Source organism: Anolis carolinensis, chromosome 5 (genome assembly GCF_035594765.1).
Source record: "Anolis carolinensis isolate JA03-04 chromosome 5, rAnoCar3.1.pri, whole genome shotgun sequence".
Lineage (NCBI taxonomy): Eukaryota > Metazoa > Chordata > Lepidosauria > Squamata > Dactyloidae > Anolis > Anolis carolinensis.
Window position 1 is genome coordinate 92093634 of NC_085845.1, and position 21719 is coordinate 92115352.

The following is a 21719-nucleotide window of genomic DNA, read 5'->3' on the forward strand; positions in this document are numbered from 1 at the left end:
GATGTAGACTTGTCTTTGTCAGTTAGCTCATAAAAGATGCTATTTCAAGCATTTAAACTCCCTCTGGTATGCATGGTTTTTCTAATCCGTGTGTCTAACTCCTATTGGATTGTGTACTGCTGTGGTTTTATATCCTTATCTTCCACAGGTTCAAAGGACTATCCTGAATCAATTAACATCTGTCTTCTGAAGGTCTTGACAAGGAACAGTGTGTATAGATACCTAAGTTGAGAGAGTCACGCTGCCTTACTAGTGATGATAATGAAACATCAATACAATAAAGCAATGGGCAATTCATAGTAAAGTATGCAACTCAATTATTTCCTGACTGGGCTATTCAACACTTTGGGGAATTGCGAGTACATCAACAGTGCTTATTATGAATGTTATGAAGCTGGAATACAAAAGTACAATATGTTTCCCATGGTTGGAGGCAGGAGCAGCAATAGGATTCTGAGATTTCTGCTAATTTAATGTTTCATAAACTGATGATATCTCCATTACTGCCAGTCATATTGCAGTCTTGACTAGCGATTGAGGGGGAAGGTGGGATGGAGGAGGTTATATGTTAGATTGTCATCATGGACAGAATATACTCAATCAGGATTTAGACCATCTTCAAAGGAAAGGTAAAGATTATCCACCTTTACAGACAAGTTTATCAGATTATGCAGTCATGCTGGCCACATGACCTTGGAGGTGTCTACGGACAAAGCCGGCTCTTTAGCTTAGAAATGGAGATGAGCACCAACCCACGGAGTCGGACACAACTAGACTTACTGTCAGGGAAAATCTTTACCTTTACCTTACCTTATCAGATTATTTTCCATAGTGTATTGAGAAATAGGCTTGTTTATAGAAGCCTCTCTGTAACTTGCCTGGTAGATAAATGGTATAAAAACTGGTCTAGGCTCTCAACTTGAAGTGTCTAGCCTTTCTATTAACTGATAACAACATTTCCTTAGTTTATTCCAGAGCACTTGAACATAGGTGGATGAAAAGCCAAATCTGATTAGATTTAAAACTAAGCATAAGATAATGCTGTATCCGTGGAATTTCTGCCCAAGGAGCTCTTGTAACTAACAAAAGAATGTTTAAATTATGATGTTCCAGATGGTAAGATTCTCAGAGCAGCGTGGTTTGCTTGCCAGACATCTTGTAGATAATATTTTATCAATTTACAGCTTGGATTCCAAAATTGCTATGGATTTGGGTGAGGTTCCAGTCCATCATTGATGGGCAAGCCTCAACTGCTATGGTTTGAGAGGTACAAGATTCTTTATGGCTTATCACTTTTGCCTGCCATGATTTCGTAGATCTAGCGGCCTTGGGATTAACATGGAGTTGATGAATATGTCAAAGAGATTCCTTGAACTATACAGTGGCAGCTGTTGGTTGTGACTCTAGCAGGATGGTCTAAGCCAGCCCAGGTTTTAATCTGAAGAGTAAATAGGTTATCCATGGTGCTGAACTGCATCACTCAAATAGCTTAAACACATTGGATGGCATATGTGTCTATATTTTTAAAAAACTAGCTGATGGCAAAATAACTTCCTCAGAAGTGGTCTAAGAACTAATGATCCTGATGTCAGTTGTGTGGTGAATCCCTAATGTAAAGGTAATGGGAATTTAAAATAGTGGTGGCTTTGTGAATCTTACAACATATTGTCACAGCTGATAGATCTATGATGTCGATTCATTTTAAAATTGCTTCCTTCTTTAAATTATAGGAATAAACCTTATGTCAAGATGTTGCAGCCCTCCTTGATTTCTTATCCAATTGTTCATAATCCTTGGCTTTCATGCTGTGGGCACTCACATTTCCAGAACATCTCTGATTTGTGAATTTTATATGGCAAGATGAGAGAGCAATAATATGCTCTGACCAGCTTTATTTCTAAACTGTACAAATCTGGACTCAGTTCAAAAATGTACTCAAATTTTTTTGAGAAGTGTTAATCACCTTGGGAATTTAACATATTGCACAAGGAATTCTCTTTTTCATGACAATGCTTTCTTCAATGGCAAATTTACTATAAACAAGAAAAAAATTAGTAAGATGAAACCCAGCAAAGGTTTCCAAAGTATTTTTTTTCTAATGCATGAATACTGGTCCAGGAAATTATCATGGGAAAAAAACTATTTGTTCTCTTGTTATTCTTGTCTAACTAGTTCATTTCAGGATAAGAAGCTAGGGACAACAATGCTTCCTGTCTAAGCGATGTTTGGCCTTAAATGGCAGCAAAAAGAAAAACTAGCAATGTGTCTGCATTTTAGCTACAAATAGAAACCATGGAGCTGACAAATAATTATTTCTTGGGAGTCACTATGGAATAAATGCTTACCACAACAAAATAATTATCCAGTAAAATTGTTTCTTATATCTGAGTGTGTTTGTAATTAAGTACACCACCATAGTTAAACTCGAATGACTGTCCATTTTGTTGCATGTTCATATATATGGAAGCCACTGCTTCGCCCTCTTGTATTGTGGGATGAAGACTTCAGAAGCTCTTTCCTACATTTTCTAACAAAACAGTTAAGCACAATTATAGGTCTAATTTAAATAATTACATTGATCAGCCTCCAGCCCCACACATTCAAGATCAGATCTGGATCACATTGGCCACGCCCATCTCTATTCTCTGTTTCTCTGTGCCTATCTATACATGGATAACTGGATCATACAGGTACTTCCTATGTGTGAACAAATCACTTGGGATTGCATGATTGGGTCCCTTAAATCATTCTATAAGGGAAGGATCTATATATACTCACTGCCTTGGTTTGGGGAGGCATACATGAATTGTACATTATGAGGACATGAGAGAGACAGCCTTCTTAGCTATGATGCCTTTGTTGTGGAATATCCTTCCTCAAGAGGCTTTATCAGTCTCCTTTGGCACAAAGTTATGATCTGGTTTTTGATCCAAGCTTTAGAGTCTTACTGATGGCAGTTCAGCTTTGATTTATTTGCTTCAGTTTTTTGTGTTGAATTTTATGTCAATGCTAATTACAATGCATTGTACACAATTCTTTTTTAATGAGTTCATATTGAATTGTTTTATCAACTGTATCCTGCCCTGTTGTCATAGACATCTAAATGTAGATATATCCCACAGACACAATCTTAACTTTGAAAAATGAAAACAATTATAAGCAAACCAACCAAACCCTCTTCTTTAAGGGTTCTGTGCATATGCCAGACATTTGCTTACTAATGTCTCTGAAGTTGTTATCTGCCATATACCTTACTAGCTACAATTTATTATTAAAAATTAATTGTAATTAACACATCTGCATTGATTTCTTACTTATCCCATGCTTTTGTGTTTTTATATATATATTTTCATTTTGTGATTTTATTGCATTTTATATTATGTCTTTCAATACTTCTCTTGCTGAGGATTTTAAAACTGGCAAAGAGATGGAATGTGCCAAATAATTACATCATTACTTGCATTCACAAACACAGTCTTATTTTTTGTTCCATCAATAGAGAGAAAAAACATCAATGGAAAGAAAAGATAAAATCCACAGCATTTTATTCTAGGGTCAGCATTGTGGAGTAAAACTTGATTTTCTCTTCTCTATAGAAACATCAGTAAGATAAAAATAATTGTTTGTTTGTAGGTCTCATTACCGTTTCACAAGGGAGTTGTCTGACACATAATGAAACAAAAAACCTGGAGAGAGACGCAGACATTACCAATCAAACTGAAGATTGCATTTATAGAAAGGTTGCCACATGCAAAGAGGAGTTTAAAGTTAAATTAAAACTTGCTTGCTCTATTTCAAATTTTGCACAGCCCTAACTTCGCCCTGGTGGCGAAGTGCGTTAAAGCGCTGAGCTGCTGAACTTGCAGACCGAAAGGTCCCAGGTTCAAATCCCGGGAGCGGCTTGAGCGCCCACCGTTAGTCCCAGCTCCTGCCAACCTAGCAGTTCAAAAACATGCAAATGTGAGTAGATCAATAGGTACCGCTCCGGCGGGAAGGTAACGGCGCTCCATGCAGTCATGCCGGCCACATGACCTGGAGATGTCTATGGACAACGCCGGCTCTTTGGCTTAGAAATGGAGATGAGCACCAACCCCCAGAGTCAGACATGACTGGACTTAATGTCAGGGGAAACCTTTACCTTAACTATAGAAATTGTAAAAGTTGCCACATGCAAAGAGGAGTTTAAAGTTAAATTAAAACTTGCTTGCTCTATTTCAAATTTTGCACAGCCCTAACTTCGCCCTGGTGGCGAAGTGCGTTAAAGCGCTGAGCTGCTGAACTTGCAGACCGAAAGGTCCCAGGTTCAAATCCCGGGAGCGGCTTGAGCGCCCACCGTTAGTCCCAGCTCCTGCCAACCTAGCAGTTCAAAAACATGCAAATGTGAGTAGATCAATAGGTACCGCTCCGGCGGGAAGGTAACGGCGCTCCATGCAGTCATGCCGGCCACATGACCTGGAGATGTCTATGGACAACGCCGGCTCTTTGGCTTAGAAATGGAGATGAGCACCAACCCCCAGAGTCAGACATGACTGGACTTAATGTCAGGGGAAACCTTTACCTTAACTATAGAAATTGTAAAAGTACTGATATCTTTCTAGGCGTGCACTGAAAATGGAAGCATGCAGTAACCGAACCAGCTATACATTCATGTAGAAGTCTACACATTTTAGCCAAAAAAATCAATCCACAAATCCTGGGTCAATGTATCCAGGGGTCAATGTGAGTACTGTACCTTAATTCTTATTTTAAAAGGAACGATTCCCTTTTCTTACTCAAGGGATGAAAGGCAAGAGCTCAGTCCATCTCAAGAGAACCTAAAAAGGAGCACCTATCTCCTCTATTCTCTACTCTTTCAACTGTGAAGCATGACTGGCTTTTTGAATCCCTGTGTGGGGAAATGGGATTGGGAGCCAGGAGCAGATAACCCACTGAGGTGGCACTGCTGCTTTCTCCTCTCTGTGGAATGACTCTTGATTCTTGACACAGATCATATGAAAATTTATAGTTTGGTCCCCAAATCTGCTCTTATGAGATTGACCTATATATGAGTATATACGGTATGTAGAAGTCTAAATTTTAATTTAAAAATTGACCACAAAACCCCGAGTTGACGTATCCAAGGGTCAATGCAAGAGCTGTACCTTCACTAAAAAGGGAAGCATCCCTTTTTTTTTAGAGTAGTGTAGCAAAGAGCAAGAGCATAGTCCATCCTGGGAGAACAAAAAAGAAACACCAGCTCCTTCTACTTTCTCTGCTGTGGTGCTGCTTCTGGATTTTTTGAATGCCTAGATGGGAAGGGCAAGAGAGTTGAAGGGACTGGTCTTTCTTTTAGCTCACCAATGCGTCGTCTTCATCATGGAAAGAAGTGACAAGTGGAGTGCCGCAGGGCTCCGTCCTGGGCCCGGTTCTGTTCAACATCTTTATTAACGACTTAGACGAAGGGTTAGAAGGCACGATCATCAAGTTTGCAGATGACACCAAACTCGGAGGGATAGCTAACACTCCAGAAGACAGGAGCAGAATTCAAAACGATCTTGACAGACTAGAGAGATGGGCCGAAACTAACAAAATGAAGTTCAACAGGGACAAATGCAAGATACTTCACTTCGGCAGAAAAAATGGAAATCAAAGATACAGAATGGGGGACGCCTGGCTTGACAGCAGTGTGTGCAAAAAAGATCTTGGAGTCCTCGTGGACAACAAGTTAAACATGAGCCTACAATGTGATGCGGCAGCTAAAAAAGCCAATGGGATTTTGGCCTGCATCAATAGGGGAATAACGTCTAGATCCAGGGAAGTCATGCTCCCCCTCTATTCTGCCTTGGTCAGACCACACCTGGAATACTGTGTCCAGTTTTGGGCACCGCAGATGAAGGGAGATGCTGACAAGCTGGAAAGCGTCCAGAGGAGGGCAACTAAAATGATTAAGGGTCTGGAGAACAAGCCCTATGAGGAGAGGCTTAAAGAGCTGGGCATGTTTAGCCTGCAGAAGAGAAGGCTGAGAGGAGACATGATAGCCATGTACAAATATGTGAGGGGAAGTCATAGGGAGGAGGGAGCAAGCTTATTTTCTGCTGCCCTGCAGACTAGGACACGGAACAATGGCTTCAAACTACAGGAAAGGAGATTCCACCTGAACATCAGGAAGAACTTCCTCACTGTGAGGGCTGTTCGGCAGTGGAACTCTCTCCCCTGGGCCGTGGTGGAGGCTCCTTCTTTGGAGGCTTTTAAGCAGAGGCTGGATGGCCATCTGTCGGGGGTGCTTTGAATGCGATTTCCTGCTTCTTAGCGGGGGGTTGGACTAGATGGCCCTTGAGGTCTCTTCCAACTCTACTATTCTATGATTCTATGATTCTATGATTCTAGTGACCCAGAAATGGACTAAACTCATGCTTTAAAGTACTCTACTCAGAGAAGGGTATAGTTCCTTTTTAAAAAAAAGTTAAAGCTGTACCTCAAGTTTTATTTTTTTAAAGGAATCACCCCCTTCTTTAAGTAGAGTAGCAAAAGCCCATTTTGAAAAACCCGTGAATAAAACCAAGGCACTTCCACGGAAAGGGGAAAGTGCCAGTGCTGCCTCAAGGAGCCAGCTGCCACTAGCCGTGGAAGTGCCTTGGTTTTATTCATAGGTCAAATCGAACCTCATTAATTCTGTCCCCAAACCTGCCTGTGAATCATGCATGAGGTTGACGTTTACATGAGTATATGTGTTAGTTACAACATGCTATAATTTCATAAGGTAAACGTAAAGGTTTCCCCTGACGTTAAGTCCAGTAATGTCCAGTCATGTCTGACTCTGGGGGTTGGTGCTCATCTCCATTTCTAAGCCAAAGAACCGGCGTTGTCCGTAGACACCTCCAAGGTCATGTGGCCGACATGACTGCATGGAGCGCTGTTACTTAATTTCATAAGAGCTGTGTAAAAGGACACAGTACAATCAAAATCAGGCTACTGATTCACCCATGGCTTACATATCTGGAACACTGTTTAAATACCTTTTAGACAGAGAAAATGGAACCAAAACCAAAGTGAATAAAAAGGTGCAATTAACATCTCTCCATTGTTGCTTAGGATTTCTCTATTGGCAATGCTTGTTTCCTGTTCTATATCTAAAGATCACCAAGCAACTTACATTGAAATTAGTTTGAATAAATTAAAAATATTTTAAAATGATAAAAATAATGCAAATATTGAACCAAATAATTTAAAAATTTAAACCATGTATTTATTTATTTATTTATTTATTTATTTTATTTACAGTATTTATATTCCACCCTTCTCACCCCGAAGGGAACTTAGGGTGGATCACAATGTACATATACATTGCAAACATTCAATGCCATCAGATGGGGAAAACAGGCCGAAAACAGCGGATAGCTCCACCGGAGCTACCTAAAACTCAATTCACTTATCATGGTTGGTGAGGAAGCATCTTGTGATGCTTCCTTGCCACTTCAGCCATCAATGGGGCAGGGCCATGGCCTGTGTCATGTAATGACGCTCAGCAGGATCCGTGGTTGAAGATGAGTAAGGGGCCAAAAACCCCTTGTGTGATGAGGTGGCTAGTGCCTGTATGTACAAAACGGAAACAAGTTTACTCCACCTAATTCATCCATCAAGGTCTCCATTATATACAGCAAGTCAGCCCTTTTATTCACAATGTTTGTTTTATTGGGGTCTGATTTAATATTCAGAAGCAGCAACAAGAGATTAGAGGACAGTCTTCCCTAATATGCATCTCCCAGAGATGATGGACTACTACTGTCATCACTCATGGTCATTGGCCCTAGAGATGGGATCTGTGGTCTAACACATCTAGAAAGTACCAAAAAGCGAAAAGTTGTAGACACTATATGACTTTTAAAAGCTAACTTTTGAGTTCCCTTCGGGGTGAGAAGGGAGGGATATAAATGTAGTAAATAATAAATAAATAAATAAGTTTTTTACTTAATACATTCATTTGTTCCTTTACATTATAAAGAAATGTATATTATCTTTTCCTCAAGTGCTTTTCTAATGTTATACTGAAGACATGACCAAGCTCTTTGTACCTATGTTCAGCCTTTCACGAGAAACATTCTCTTCATGTTCAGATCTGAAACTGTCATGTATAGCTCTTCCCAGGGCATATCTTTTCTCATCAACTGCCTTGAAATTTCCTGAACACATATTTTCCAATTTTTCTATTAAATGAACAGTGCTTATAGTTGGTTTAGTTTTTGCTGAACTGAGTTGAAAGGATATCTTGCCATTAATCAAGCCTAAAGACTGGTTTGGCAGTTAAGGTTATGAGACAGGAATGTTTGCCAGAACTCACAAGAACTATTGGCTTGAAATGCATTAAGTCGAGGTTTTATACTTGGGAAGCCAGAGTTTAAACTGATTTTCTCATAATACAGAAGGATCAATTTTTTGAAACAATTCTGGCACATAATATAGTCTCGGCAAACCCTAGAATGATTTCATGCAGTACTTCCAACAAATACTAAACTATTACTTCTCACTTCTAACAATGATCTTATGGCTTGTTTAGAATACACATAGACATAAATCTGATTAATAATGTGACTGGTGAATGAGTAAAATTGATCAGGACATTTACTGGTCTGATCTTGTGTGATTCCCAGTAACATAAGTGAAATTCGTATAGAATATATTTCTGAAAGATTGTGCCTGGAATTGGCTATAACGGCATTATTTGCAATAAGAAAACATGAGGAATGCAAGAAATGAATTGCCCAATAATAGAAGGCTATGACAGGAAGCAGGCTAGTGTGGGAAACTCTCTCATGGGCTTCATTTGTGAACCAGACAGACACTGGCTGTTTGGCAGCTATGTTCCAGTTATCAATGAAAGTGAGGTATAAATAAACATAATAATAATGAAAGAGCTTGTCCAGAAGTAAATTATGACGGTTCCCCAGTTCAGTTTTTCCTGTTATTAATTATTCATTGAATCCCCCCTCTGTAATTACTGTAAAATATTTTCACGACCAAGAAAAAACATATTTACTTGTTAATAATGTAGTGTTTGGTAATAAGAACATGATGGTTAAATTTAAAAAGTAACAGAATACATTGGGGAATTATTTTTTAATAATGCAATAACAGTTCCTAGGTAATTTCAAGGTTACTTTAAAAGTTATATCATATGGATTTTAGAAGCATTTTGGATAGGGTTTTTTCCTGGGTTATGGGTCTAAAGAATGGAAAAGCAATTCATGACATAGGATAGGTCATCTGGAGGTTTGTCGTTTGGTGCCACCAGTATGCTGGTGACATTCAGCTGAATCTCTCCTTTAAACAAACAGCCAAGGAAGAAAAAAAGTGAAACAAAAAGTTAGGCTCTGAGATATTTGGGAAGCCTTCATGTTATCTCGATAGCGTTCAAAATGTTTTAGTCTGCTGATCAGTCAAAAGATTGATCAGAGAATAGGGCCATACTTGCAATTGATGAGATTACAGTCCCCCTAAAAGACTCAGCCTTGAACTTGAAGGCCCAGGTTTATGCACTGGCCAGAAATGTTTTTGCATACAGCTATGGGCTCATCTATACTGGTCACTTATTCAGAGCCAGTCAAGAATAGGAATGCCATGGACTGGTCTCAGAGGCCTCAGTGGTAGACACATACTCCATTCCCAACCTGTGGTGGAAGCGCAGTGGAGTCTAGATGGCTCAGTAAAGCCAAGGCTGTCACATTACTGTTGCCATTGCTTCTGCTGGGTGGCTGCAGAACTCCAGGCCACATACTGAAATCAACAGAGATGCCTGCATGATCAGGAAAAAAAGGAGGCAGCGATTTGAACTATGGTTTAGTACAGTAGAGTCTCACTTATCCAACATAAATGGTCCGGCAGAATGTTGGATAAGCAAATATGTTGGATAATAAGGAGAGATTAAGAAGAAGCTTATTAAACATCAAATTAGGTTATGATTTTACAAATTAAGCACCAAAACATCATGTTATACAACAAATTTGACAGAAAAAGTAGTTCAATAGGCAGTAATGCTACATAGTAATTATTGTATTTACTAATTTAGCACCAAAATATCACGATGTATTGAAAACATTGACTACAAAAATGCGTTGGATAATCCAGAACGTTGGATAAGCGAGTGTTGGATAAGTGAGACTCTACTGTACTGAAATCTGTTTTCCATTCTTTTCTTTTTCCTCTCCTCCTCCTCTGTGATGACTGTCAGAAATCTGCCAATGAATATTGTCCAGATGGAGGGTCAGTCAGGGACATCTAATGCCCTGGTGTTTACTGTCTCCTTTTAAATGCCATGCAAATTGATAAGAAACTTAGGCAGGTTGATCCCTTTCCCCGCCATCTTTTGTGTGCCCTTTATCTTCTTAGGAGTTAATCTTAAAGACATCTTGTTCAGTGGGAAAATATTAATGAATGCCCACTCAGCCAGGTTCATTCATACAATTGATAAAGGAGGATAGCCTGTTTAATGTCTTACTACATAATTCTATAAGTTTTTCACATATTTTATCCTAAACATCTAGGGACCATTACAGTAATTTCGCCAGGCTGATTATATTTGGATATATCTACCTGACTATTTTGGAGGTTGTAAAAGATAATATTTCAAACTGTTATGTAATTGTGGGTCAATCACTTTTTTATTTGGCAGAGCTCTTCCGCTTCTGATAGCTACAATGTCAGCTTTAATTCAATAGCTGAACATTTTTTCCACCATATTGGGGGTAAAAGGTGAGACCCGCCTAGCAGAAGTTCAACATTTATGCCACCGACACATTCATTGGGTAAAGAATCTTTGGTAGAAAGTAAGATAAGAATCCTAAGATATTTTTAAAGAAGGAAACCAAAGATACATTTGGGAGAAAATGTTTTTTTTTATCCCACCACAGTCTTTTACAGATTAAATCCATGTCGAAGTTCAATGTTCTGTTTCCTTAGGACTTTTGGATGTTTCCTCCAAAAATCATGATGGTGTAGGGCATTCAGCTGTTTTAACCAGCAAAGCATAAAGCAATGGCAGGATATGACAAGCTCGGCATCTGTTACACAGCTGGCACATGCAGAAGGCAGCCCCTAAGGCAATTGGCTTTCAAATAGGTTAGCCCTGTGTCCCAGTCCCGCCTCTTTGAGTCTTTTAGGTTTTGTTCACTCCAGTGGGCAATTAACTTATGCTCTGAATTCACTTATTGGATTTGTATTAAGTCATTGCTTCACTTTTGTTCCAACTCTTTTTTGGTTATACACACATGTAGGATGAAAGAGCAGTTATGCATGTTTTTATGTCATTGTGATATGTTTCAATGTCTTGGAAAAGAGAAAACACTGGGAGAGCTTCAGGGGGAAATCAGAGCTTGGACATTCTGGGTTAAGGATTCTGGGAGTTATTCATCTCCCAGAATATCTGACTATTGGCAAGGCAGCTGAGGCTCCTGAGAGTTGAATTCAAACAGCTGGAGGATTACGGTTTGGGAATCAATGTTCTAGTTACTACAACTCTGTGGCTTTTAATTATGTGAATATTACAGAAAGCCAATGAACACATGCAGAAATCATGGACAACAAATATCAATGAGAACAACATGTTAACAAAGAGTTTACTGCTATATTAAGATACCAAAATTAAATGAAAATCCGTAAAATATCAAAATATCATAATCAAATATTGATAATATGCTTATAAAACAAATAAATGCATTATAGTACCAGAGAACCCAGTTAAACTTTCAGTTAAATTTGACTTTTTCAGAAATTTCACCTCGGTAAAATAGTACTCTCCTCCAGACACACTAGTTGCATTTGAGAGGTCAGAGAAAGAAGAAGGGAACCAGCAAATTCAGATGACATTCTGAGAAGCAGCCAGAGCCTAGAAAAGATATTTTGAGGGACTACAATTCCAAGATGCACCTCACTCCCGGGGATGAAAGTCACTGGCCATGGTGACAGGGGATTGTGGTGGGTGTAGTTTCCTAGCTCTGAAACTGAGATGGCGCCTGGGAGGAAGGACTGGTGAGATGGAGAAAGACACGTAATATCTAAATGTTGCGTTTCTGGATTATGCCTTCAGGAAAGCCCCAAGGAATAGAGCAGTGCCTCGCTGGGTGGGGGCTGGGACCTCGCTGTGGTCCAGAAAAGGTAACTGTTCTTAGCTCACACATTGCTGTGTCCAGAGTTACCAAAATCTAACAACATAAATTGTCTGGCAAATGAAGTAAAGAGTAGTTCTTTGGGACCTTAAAGACTCAGAGATGTCGCATGACACAAACTCAGCATTTGTTACTGTCAAAGATGCTGCCTCTCTGCTTTTGTAAATAGTTTGAATGCCATTTAAGTCAGTTAAAAACAAACACTTCTACCACACAGGAGTTGGGCACCTGTTCCTTAGGACAGTATAAAGCAAAAAGGTAAAGACGTTTGCTTGAGCAAACTTGAATTTTTAGTGGAACATGTGTAGCTCTCTCACAGCTTTTCCAATTCCAACTACATACATTGTTATACATCATCCAATGTCCCAGACCAGTACTTACTGCCTTAGGTTACTTCATGAATACTAATCAACTGTCCTATGCATCAGCTCCAACATTGACTATTGCTTTCCATCATCATATAACTCTAATATCGATTGCTTGGCACTGTAAAGGAATTCCATTAGTGCCAGTTACTATAATAAATCACAGCCAACCAGCACTAATGCTGATTACAATTTTAGCTAATCTTCATTAGTCGCTCCTAGCATATAACCACAACCAGTAAATTATGACTACCCACTTGCTAGGAAGGCTAGAATGGCCCGGGTAAGTATGTACAAGTTGGAGCTGGCATCAGTTATCATTGTGTTTTATCACAGAGCATCTGACTGTCTGTTGTACATCATCATACAAGCATCACTCATTTTTGATACACTGCTGGGGAGATCCCCAGTCTGGCTAAAACACGAAGGATTTAAAATGTTAGATATCTCCATTCTCCAGACCACATGTGTTAATAAAGGGGAAAAAAGTGCTGCTTACCCTTTCGGCACTCGGTCTTCTCAGGGATCCGTATGGTATTTTAAAGAAAAGTTTTCGGCTCCTGCTTGGAGTCACAGCTGCCTGCACCACCATAGTGCAGTGCGCAAAACTCTGTGTGTGTATGTGCAAGCGTGTGTGAGAAAGAGGAGGAAAGAGATGGGGAAAAATGATCAGTCCAGAGAGATTTCCTCTACAATGCTTTAAGGAGTTCTCTCTTTGCAAATATCAAATAGCTGATTTTTTTTTTTTAGTCAAGACATGGCTTGTTTGAAGCAAAGGAAGGAAAGTGTGTGTGCGGGGGAGACTTCCCCGTTCACAGCTTGTTTCAAGCAGTGTATCTTTAGCTCTGGTTTATGTTTCTCTTACAGAAAAAAAAATGCGTTGCCAGAGAGTTGGAGACACTCAGCTTCTGGAGATACTGTTCCAAAAATGTCAGCCTCGTTTCTTATAGCTACATATGGTAACCAGGTCAGTTGTCTAATCAAAGCTATATCAGACGACTTTATACATGTCATCATGTGACCATCAGACCCCTGCTCTGGTTTGCTGTACAGCTGATCTCACGCCTCTGTCCCCCCTCCAAAACAATATCGGCTGTATCACCATCTGGTGTGGAGATTAATGTTAAATCCCATGTTCAGATTTTACTTCCTTCCAGACATGAGAGAGTATAATAGCCTTGGAGCCATCAGGCTGGGAACAAAAGGAGGATTCAGTCTGCCCAAGACAACAGAGGGGAAAGTACTATGAGTACATGTAAGAAAAGGAACAACATGAAACTGAAAACAAGACTCAGATATTCTAGTTTCCACAGGCACATACAAATATTATATTTCTCAAATAACAACATATAGTGCAACAAGAAGGTAATGCCCAATCTGTGGAAATCACAAACTGGGCTACATGTACGACATAGAGGTCTAATGTGCCAAAGAGACAAGTACTCTCACAATTCGTCTGCGGCAGACAGCGCAGGTTGCATTTTCTTGGTAAGAAATCAATGCTCCCTCTCATGTACATTCTCCTGTACATCTAGGAATACTGAGCTCTCTTTTTGGGTGGGGGAAGGGATGCAAAAAAAGAGGAGATTTAGGCCAGTATTCTTTACATAACCAGAGAAGTTCTAGGCAAGAGCAGTGAGCACAAGAGTGGCACCAATTCAGCGAGTTAGTTGTTATTACGTTACTTCTAGCTTTAATTCTTAAAACGTGTCTAGTGATTTGGGATATGTGAGCGGGAGAACAAGAAACTGATAAACATTTAATCAAACCATTTTTTAAAAAGCCATAAGTTGGTTTATCGTGCGTAAACATAATGCTTTCAAAAATTGAAAAAGAGAAAAGAAAATTTACCCTTCAAAAGATGGGTCCACATTACAAACATCCCCTCTCCCCTTCCAGAATAGAATGAGTGGACATGGACGGCAGAACAACTGGCATAACCTATCAAAACCCAAGAAGATATACAGTACAAATATCTTTTCCACAGACTTGAAATTTATGGGTTCATCTTTCCATGCTCCAAAACGTATTCCCTTCAGAAATTTTTGTGGGTCCCTTTAGGTTCTCCAGTGTTATCCCATGGTATGCTTCTGGTCCAATTAGAGTCAAAATATGGGGGTTGCCATTATCTGCAGTTTTATGTCTCTCTCTCTTGCTCTCTCTCTCTCTGTGAGTGAGTGAGTGCCTAGGAATGTATCTCCAGTTGAGGGTAGATATTTCTGTGTTGTTTCTCCTATAAGAAGACTCAGTATAGAAACATAATTTGTTAATGATTTGTATTAGATTGAGTCTCCCCTCTCCAAAGAACAACATTCACAAATTTCTTACCATCACCGATTTATATAATTATAAACATACAAAACTGAGAACCAAAGAGGTACTTTCTTATTCCAGAAATGGGCAATTGCCAGCCTGCTTTCTAGATCCATCTCATCAGATAATTTGATCTGCTAATTGTTAGTCAATCATATTTTTTCCAGAAGAAAATGGAGTACAGGAGGAAAAGAGAATAATCCACAGTATCTTTTCGTGTTTTCATTCCATATGATCATGCTATGCCATGTGTGCTCCATAACAGCACACTCCAACTTTATTACATAATATATTGTATATACAAACCTGTGGCCCTACCACATCAAACACAGTGCAGCAGCCAGTGCCAGTTATGGAGGTACAACCAGGGCTTGGCAAATTCTGCCAAAACCTTGGGTGGTTATCAAGCAACTGGAATTACACCACATATTATGAATGAGCCATACTAAAAATGGTGAGTCACTATTTGACAGTCCTGTTTACAGCCTAACCATTAGTGAAGAGGTCAGCTAGGAAGCAGACTAAACTTCCAGCCCTCGGATCACCTTCTGAAAAATAGGGTGGCTCCTGGGAATCCAAACGTTGGTCATCTATGGCCAATCAAAATATCTAGTTTAATGGAAAACTTAAAATATTTTTCTGGTCAAAACTTGACAGAAAAAAGTAATAATCTAATATCCAAACATTCTATTTAAAACAAAAAAAGGGAAAAAATAATCTGGCTAGCATAACTGCACACATATTAAAAGGCATTAAAGGAAAAAGCAGCAGCTTGATGTGGGAAATTCCAAATATTAAAACAATCAGCCTTTGTTCATAATTAGTTCCATATGTGCCCGGCAAATTGAGTCAGTATATGCGTGTGAGAGAGAAGGAGGAAGGGAGGAAAAGCAAAGCCGGAAAAGAGGGAAATTGCTTCAGCATGACTGATTCTCATAGATTCTTTTAAAAGACTTGGTTTAGGGTTACATTGTTGGCCCTGAAAATGAAAACAGAGGTTTCTTGACTCTTTTAAAAATAATATATCTCCTATGACAACTGCTTTTTAAAACATAAAGCACAGTATTCAGAGACAGATGTTGCTTCTTCCTACATTAGGAAGGACTATTGCATGGAAGATCTTTTTAAAAATGTGCACAATTAGCTGCACATATAGAAGTGGAACAATAATGGAGAAAGTGATTATATTCCCTTTCTCAAGCTTCAGAAACAGCTATCCCCTCTGATAAGTCACTAATCCTACCTAACTTGATACCTTTTCAAGGGAAAAAGGAAACAAACCCAAACTGAGCCCCTTTCCCATGCACCGAAGAAGACATAAGTGAACTGACTAGACCAAATTGCATTGCTCTTGGCCAAGACAATTTTACATCCTATATATATGTGTTGGGTGCACATGAAATCTTGACTCTGTGCATATTTTTTTTGTACAGTATATGTATAAAAGGTAAAGGTTTTCCCCTGACGTTAAGTCCAGTCGTGACCGACTCTGGGGGTTGGTGCTCATATCCATTTCTAAGCCGAAGAGCCGGCGTTGTCCACAGACACCTCCAAGGTCATGTGGCTGGCATGACTGCATGGAGCGCCGTTACCTTCCCGCCAGAACGGTACCTATTGATCTACTCACATTTGCATGTTTTCGAACTGCTAGGTTGGCAGGAGCTGGGGCTAACAGCGGGCGCTCATTCCGCTTCTGGGATTTGAACCTGGTACCTTTTGGTCCGCAAGTTCAGCAGTTCAGCGCTTTAACGCATTGTGCCACCAGGGGCCCCAGTATATGTATATGAACTTGATTTTAATAATGTAGTTCAGGTCTCCACATTCACTGGGTTAGGGTCAGAGAACCCTTGCAAAACTAAATTGAAAATAAAAACTACTTTTTTTTTTACCAGACAGAATATCTTTTTAGGAGTTTCTAGGTCCTTCAGTGTGACCCTATGGTCAGTTTTGCACTGGATGAAGTAGAGATTTCTAGAGAGAAAACTGTAATCATATAAACAAATAATCAAATTGGCAAAACTCAACATGTTGGAGGGCCAACATGTTGTTGTTGTTGTTGTTGTTGTTGTTGTTGTTGTTGTTGTTGTGTTGTTGTTGTTGTTGCTGCTGTTGTTGTTGTATTGTTGAAGACTTTCATAGCTAGAATCACTGGTGTGTTGTGTGGTTTCTGGGCTATATGCCAGCCACAGATGCAGGCAAAACATCAGGAGAAAATGTTGTTAGAACATGGGCATATAGCCTGGAAACAACACAACACACCACCACCACCACCACCACCACCACCACCACCACCACCACCATCATCATCATCATCATCATCATCATCATCATCATCATCATCATCATCATCATATCTATAATTGATTTCATGGTGCTATTACAGTACTTATTATCATGTTTAAATACAGAATAAATATTTCCTTTATATATAGTGTGTGTGTGGTCATATGCATGCATGTACAAAACATGCTTTAGAATATACTGCCATAACTTTTGCATTCTGAATTGTACATTTTCATTAATGAGCAACACAAAATGATTACATTATGTTCTTGGATGGGAAACAAGTTCAAGCTTCCATATTCTATTTACAAGGACTGAAATATGGATTTAGTGGTGGATTGGCGTATCATTTTAGAAGGGGCACCCTGCCTGCAGAACAATTGAATAGTAACCTTCTTTGCTGTAAATTGAATACAGCCTGAGGCTTAGATCAGGATTGGATTGACTGATCTTGTACAGATAAAAAACACATAATTTTTCCTGTATAAATCTAATCTGGTCTATACTGGCCCATCGGCTGATGTGTGTGTGTGTGTTTATGTAGATTTGTGGCTCAGAAGTTTTAGACTTTATAAGTGTCATAGAAGATAAAAAAAAACGTTGTAAGTTGCCAAAATAAAAGTACTGTTTTCTCTCCTATACCACTAACAAATCCCTCTAGTTTGTGTCATTTGTTTATATACAAACCCAATACATTCAGATTTTCAAGCTTGGAATGTTAACTTAGGCCCCATCTATACTGAACATTTAATTCAATTTTAAACTGGTGTTAAAGAAAGTGGTTTCATCATGCAGATAGTTTGATAGGAAATCCTGGAACCAATTTGAGATCTGGATGGCAATTACACAAACCACAGAGAACTGGTGCACGTTAAGAGCTTTCTTTTGCATGTTTTTGTGGGACCACTGCTAGCTGGTTGGTGTAGTGATGTCTTAGTTTCAAAATATAAGTAGGTTGAGTTCTGGAAAATGCGGCATAAACAGAAATGAAATACTGTTATGGAAACTATCTACATTAGAGTCTTGCTTATCCAACATAAACAGGCCGGCAGAACGTTGGATAGCGAAAACGTTGGATACTAAGGCGGGATTAAGGAAAAGCCTATTAAACGTCAAATTACATTACAAATTACATTATAAATTAAGCAGCAAAACATCATGTTTTACAACAAATTGACAGAAAAAGCAGTTCAATACATAGTACCATTATGTAGTAATTATTGTATTTACAAATTTAGCACCAAAACATCTGAATGTATTGAAAACATTGACTACAAAAACACTGACTACTAAAAGGCAGACTGCGTTGGATAATACAGAATGTTGGATAAGTGAAGGTTGGATAAGCAAGACTCTACTGTATTTCAGTTTCCAGAGCTGTAGCCAAATTAATTCATTGTATTAAAAGCAAAAAAGAATCTTGTGATATTTTAAATACATACTAACATGTTTATTATGGTGTAAACGTATGTGAACCCTCCAATACATTAGATCAGGTCTGCACAACATGCGGCTCATGGGCCAGATGTGGCCCTCACAAGGCTTAGATGCAGCCTACAGATGCTCTGAACCTAAGCTTTACAGAGGGAGGTCACATGCCATGCTACAGCAGAGGAGCCACTGGAACTCATAATTCTTTCCTCCAAGGATTTCTGTATGCACCAGTTACCAAGCAAACTCATGACAAATGGGGCATCACCGATAGATCCAGTCTGGATACTGGAAGTGCTGGTCTTAGTTGGAAATGTGGCCTATGGAGGGTGTTGGACTCAGGCTGGAGGAGTGGAAATGAAATGTTAAGGGCTAGCATTGGACACTTATTTAGGGAGGTTGGAATCTTGGGCTTCAGATTATGTTAACATTTAACATTAGATTGTCTGTTTTAGAGGGAGAATGAGATGGTAAAGAAGGGCCTCAGTTTTTGCCTCTGACACTCTTTCTCCTTCTCCTCTATCAAGAAAAACCAACAACTCCATACTGTTCATTGTAGTGGGATCTTCATAGCAAAGCTAAGTTTCTCCCTCAGAAAGAAGGAAAATAAATGGTGCAGAGTTGGCAGTTTTTACCTCCATAAAGGAAGGAGATGACAAAGGTAACCCAGAGGCAAAGAGAAAGGAAGAGCAGCGTAGGCAAGAGCTAAGGCGCTGCTTTTTTCCTTCAGAAAAGGACTGCAACCTGCCACAAGCTGAGATATCGTGACTTATCCGCTTTGCTGCTTACTCTGAGGGAAAGGCATCCTCTTGCAAACTCTGAGAAAGGCACTCTGCAGCCCCAAGATTTCAGCCCCATACTACTGCCAAGTTCTGCAAGCCTATGTTAGATGCATGAAATGTTAATCTCAGAGTGCCAGATTTATGTAAACATGCTTGGGGAGTGGTTGTAAATAGTGACATCATCAAATTCTTCTCCTTTGTACTTACAATTACTTCAGCCTTGGGTAAACTGTATATCTTCAGATAATGGCAGTGCTATGGGCACTTAGTCTGTCAATATCTAAAATCTTTCTAGTTTCTATGTTCAAAAGCCTCTTCTTTATCTAAGATATTTTGACTCATGGACAATTTGGACTGATGGACATGGGTATCTGGGAAAATTCCAATAAGACTTCAGTAACTTCCAATCCACCATTAACCTGACTTCACATCTGTCTATGCAAGAAGTTCACAGCTTCTAGACAGTATTGTGAAACAACACAATGGACACATAAGCATCCTTTGATACGATAAATCTACTGGATACTAGTAACTGAAACAATGTATAAGTATGTTTGTAATGAGTGTTAGAAAATCCTGTTGAGGAGAATCCTATACTAATGAGAATCTTCTTTTTGGTGCTTATTCTGGGCAAAATTCACACATAAGTAGTTGTGTGTGTGTTTCGTTTCCAGCATTTTTTGCCCAGAAAGCTGAATAGTTTGTTCAGAAGACAATATAGAAGCATTGTTTTCTGAGGTTAGAATGCTATTTTCTGTCCACAAAAATTATGTTTTGTACTCTCTCTGCTGTTCCATCACTTCTGGCTTTTTTGAATGTTTGGAAGTGAAAATGGGAATGATAGTGGCCGGGGGAGCTGCCCCTAAGACGGTGAGGTTGCTTTACATTCTCTGCAGAACGACCCTTGACTTATCCATCGGTAATTTAAAAATCAGTCATCCCCCCCCCCAACCACCTTCAGACTTATACATAAGGTCAGGTATATGCAGTAATTAGAAACTTATCACAATGAGACATACGTGCATGTGTGTGTGTGTGTGTGTGTGTGGAGTCCTCTCAAATTAAGTAGATAGCAAATGTCTACTTCTTTCCTATGGTACAGTGCAGCCCTGGAGCACATGAGCACACACAGAGAGGATTAGCAAAAAAACAGGAAGAGGGTGAAGGAAAATAGTAAAATTAAGTCATGCAATATAAAATGTATGTAAATCTCAAAAACAAGAACTGGAACTGGAGAGAATAGAAGAAATCCAACCAGGAATTTTCCATCACAGTTTTGATCTGTAATATCTATTTGTAAAGGGGCCGGGCTGTGGCGCAGGCTGTTGAGCAGCTGCAATAAATCACTCTGACCATGAGATTATGAGTTCGAGGCCAGCCCGTGGCGGGGTGAGCACCCGTCAATTAAAAATAAAAAATAGCCCCTGCTCGTTGCTGACGTAGCAACCCGAAAGATAGTTGCATCTATCAAGTAGGAAATAAGGTACCACTTATAAAAAAAAGTGGGGAGGCAAGTTTAACTAATTTATGACCTGGAATGAGGAAGTGCCATCAGAGTGGATAATGAAGCAGCTGCTCCCCCCTGTGGCCAGAATCAAATATCCCCTCAGAAGAAGGTTAAATTGCCTCTGCGTCTGTCTGTCTCGGTCTCTGTTTGATGTGTTTATGGGCATTGAATGTTTGCCCTATGTGTGTATAATGTGATCCGCCCTGAGTCCCCTTCGGGGTGAGAAGGGCGGAATATAAATACTGTAAATAAAAAATAAATAAATATTATTTTAGGGAAATCAGAGGTGGTAGAGGAATGTAATATCTATTTGTAATGGATATGTGCATGTGTGAGAGAGATTGAAGGAGAACCCAACAGTCCTAAAGATTGAGTTCACAGATTTATAGGGGAAATCTGCTTTAGTTGACAGGGCTCTTAACCTCCCCTGCATAGTACATTTTGTATGTATTTTCTTAGCCTTCTGCAAAAAGAAATTTTAGGTCATATAACACAAGCTTAAAAATGACTGTAATTGCAGTTTCTCCTTTAGTTTTATTTTCCTTCTGTCTGGAAAGAGTAAGGCTCTCTCACCTCACTTCTACTCCAGAATGCAGGCTGTTCCCTATTGATTTTACTGCATGCAAAATAATTTGAACACAGAGTTTCTCAAATGAAACAATTATTTGGGTGAGTGGAAGGTGAGAGATTTCAAATGCATCTGAGAAATGCATTAAAATCTGTGGATGCTCATATCTCATGATGTAGTAAATCGATGCTCCTTGTATAAAATGACAAAATCAAGGTTTGCTTTTTGGATAGTTGAATCCATGGATGCAGAATCTGTGGATATGTGTGGCTGTGTGTTGAGAACACTAAAGAAGAATATTGGTTCCTCTTGCAGCAGGGAAGAAACTATTAT

The 21719-nt window shown here is 39.3% G+C and overlaps 1 protein-coding gene across 8 annotated transcripts in view; it reads right to left on the reverse strand.

The window, feature by feature from the left end:
* The window catches only part of frmd4a (FERM domain containing 4A), a 485341-nt gene that overhangs the window by 276453 nt on the left and 187169 nt on the right, over positions 1-21719 (reverse strand). For 2 of the 8 annotated variants that reach the window (XM_008111468.3, XM_016993954.2), the window contains exon 1: positions 13002-14129. The exons of the other annotated variants lie outside the window; for them this stretch is intronic. In XM_008111468.3, coding sequence (XP_008109675.1) covers positions 13002-13094 — 93 coding nt within the window. In that variant the 5' untranslated portion in view covers positions 13095-14129. Of the gene's footprint in view, positions 1-13001; positions 14130-21719 lie in introns of those variants that run through there. 8 annotated transcript variants of the gene reach the window in all.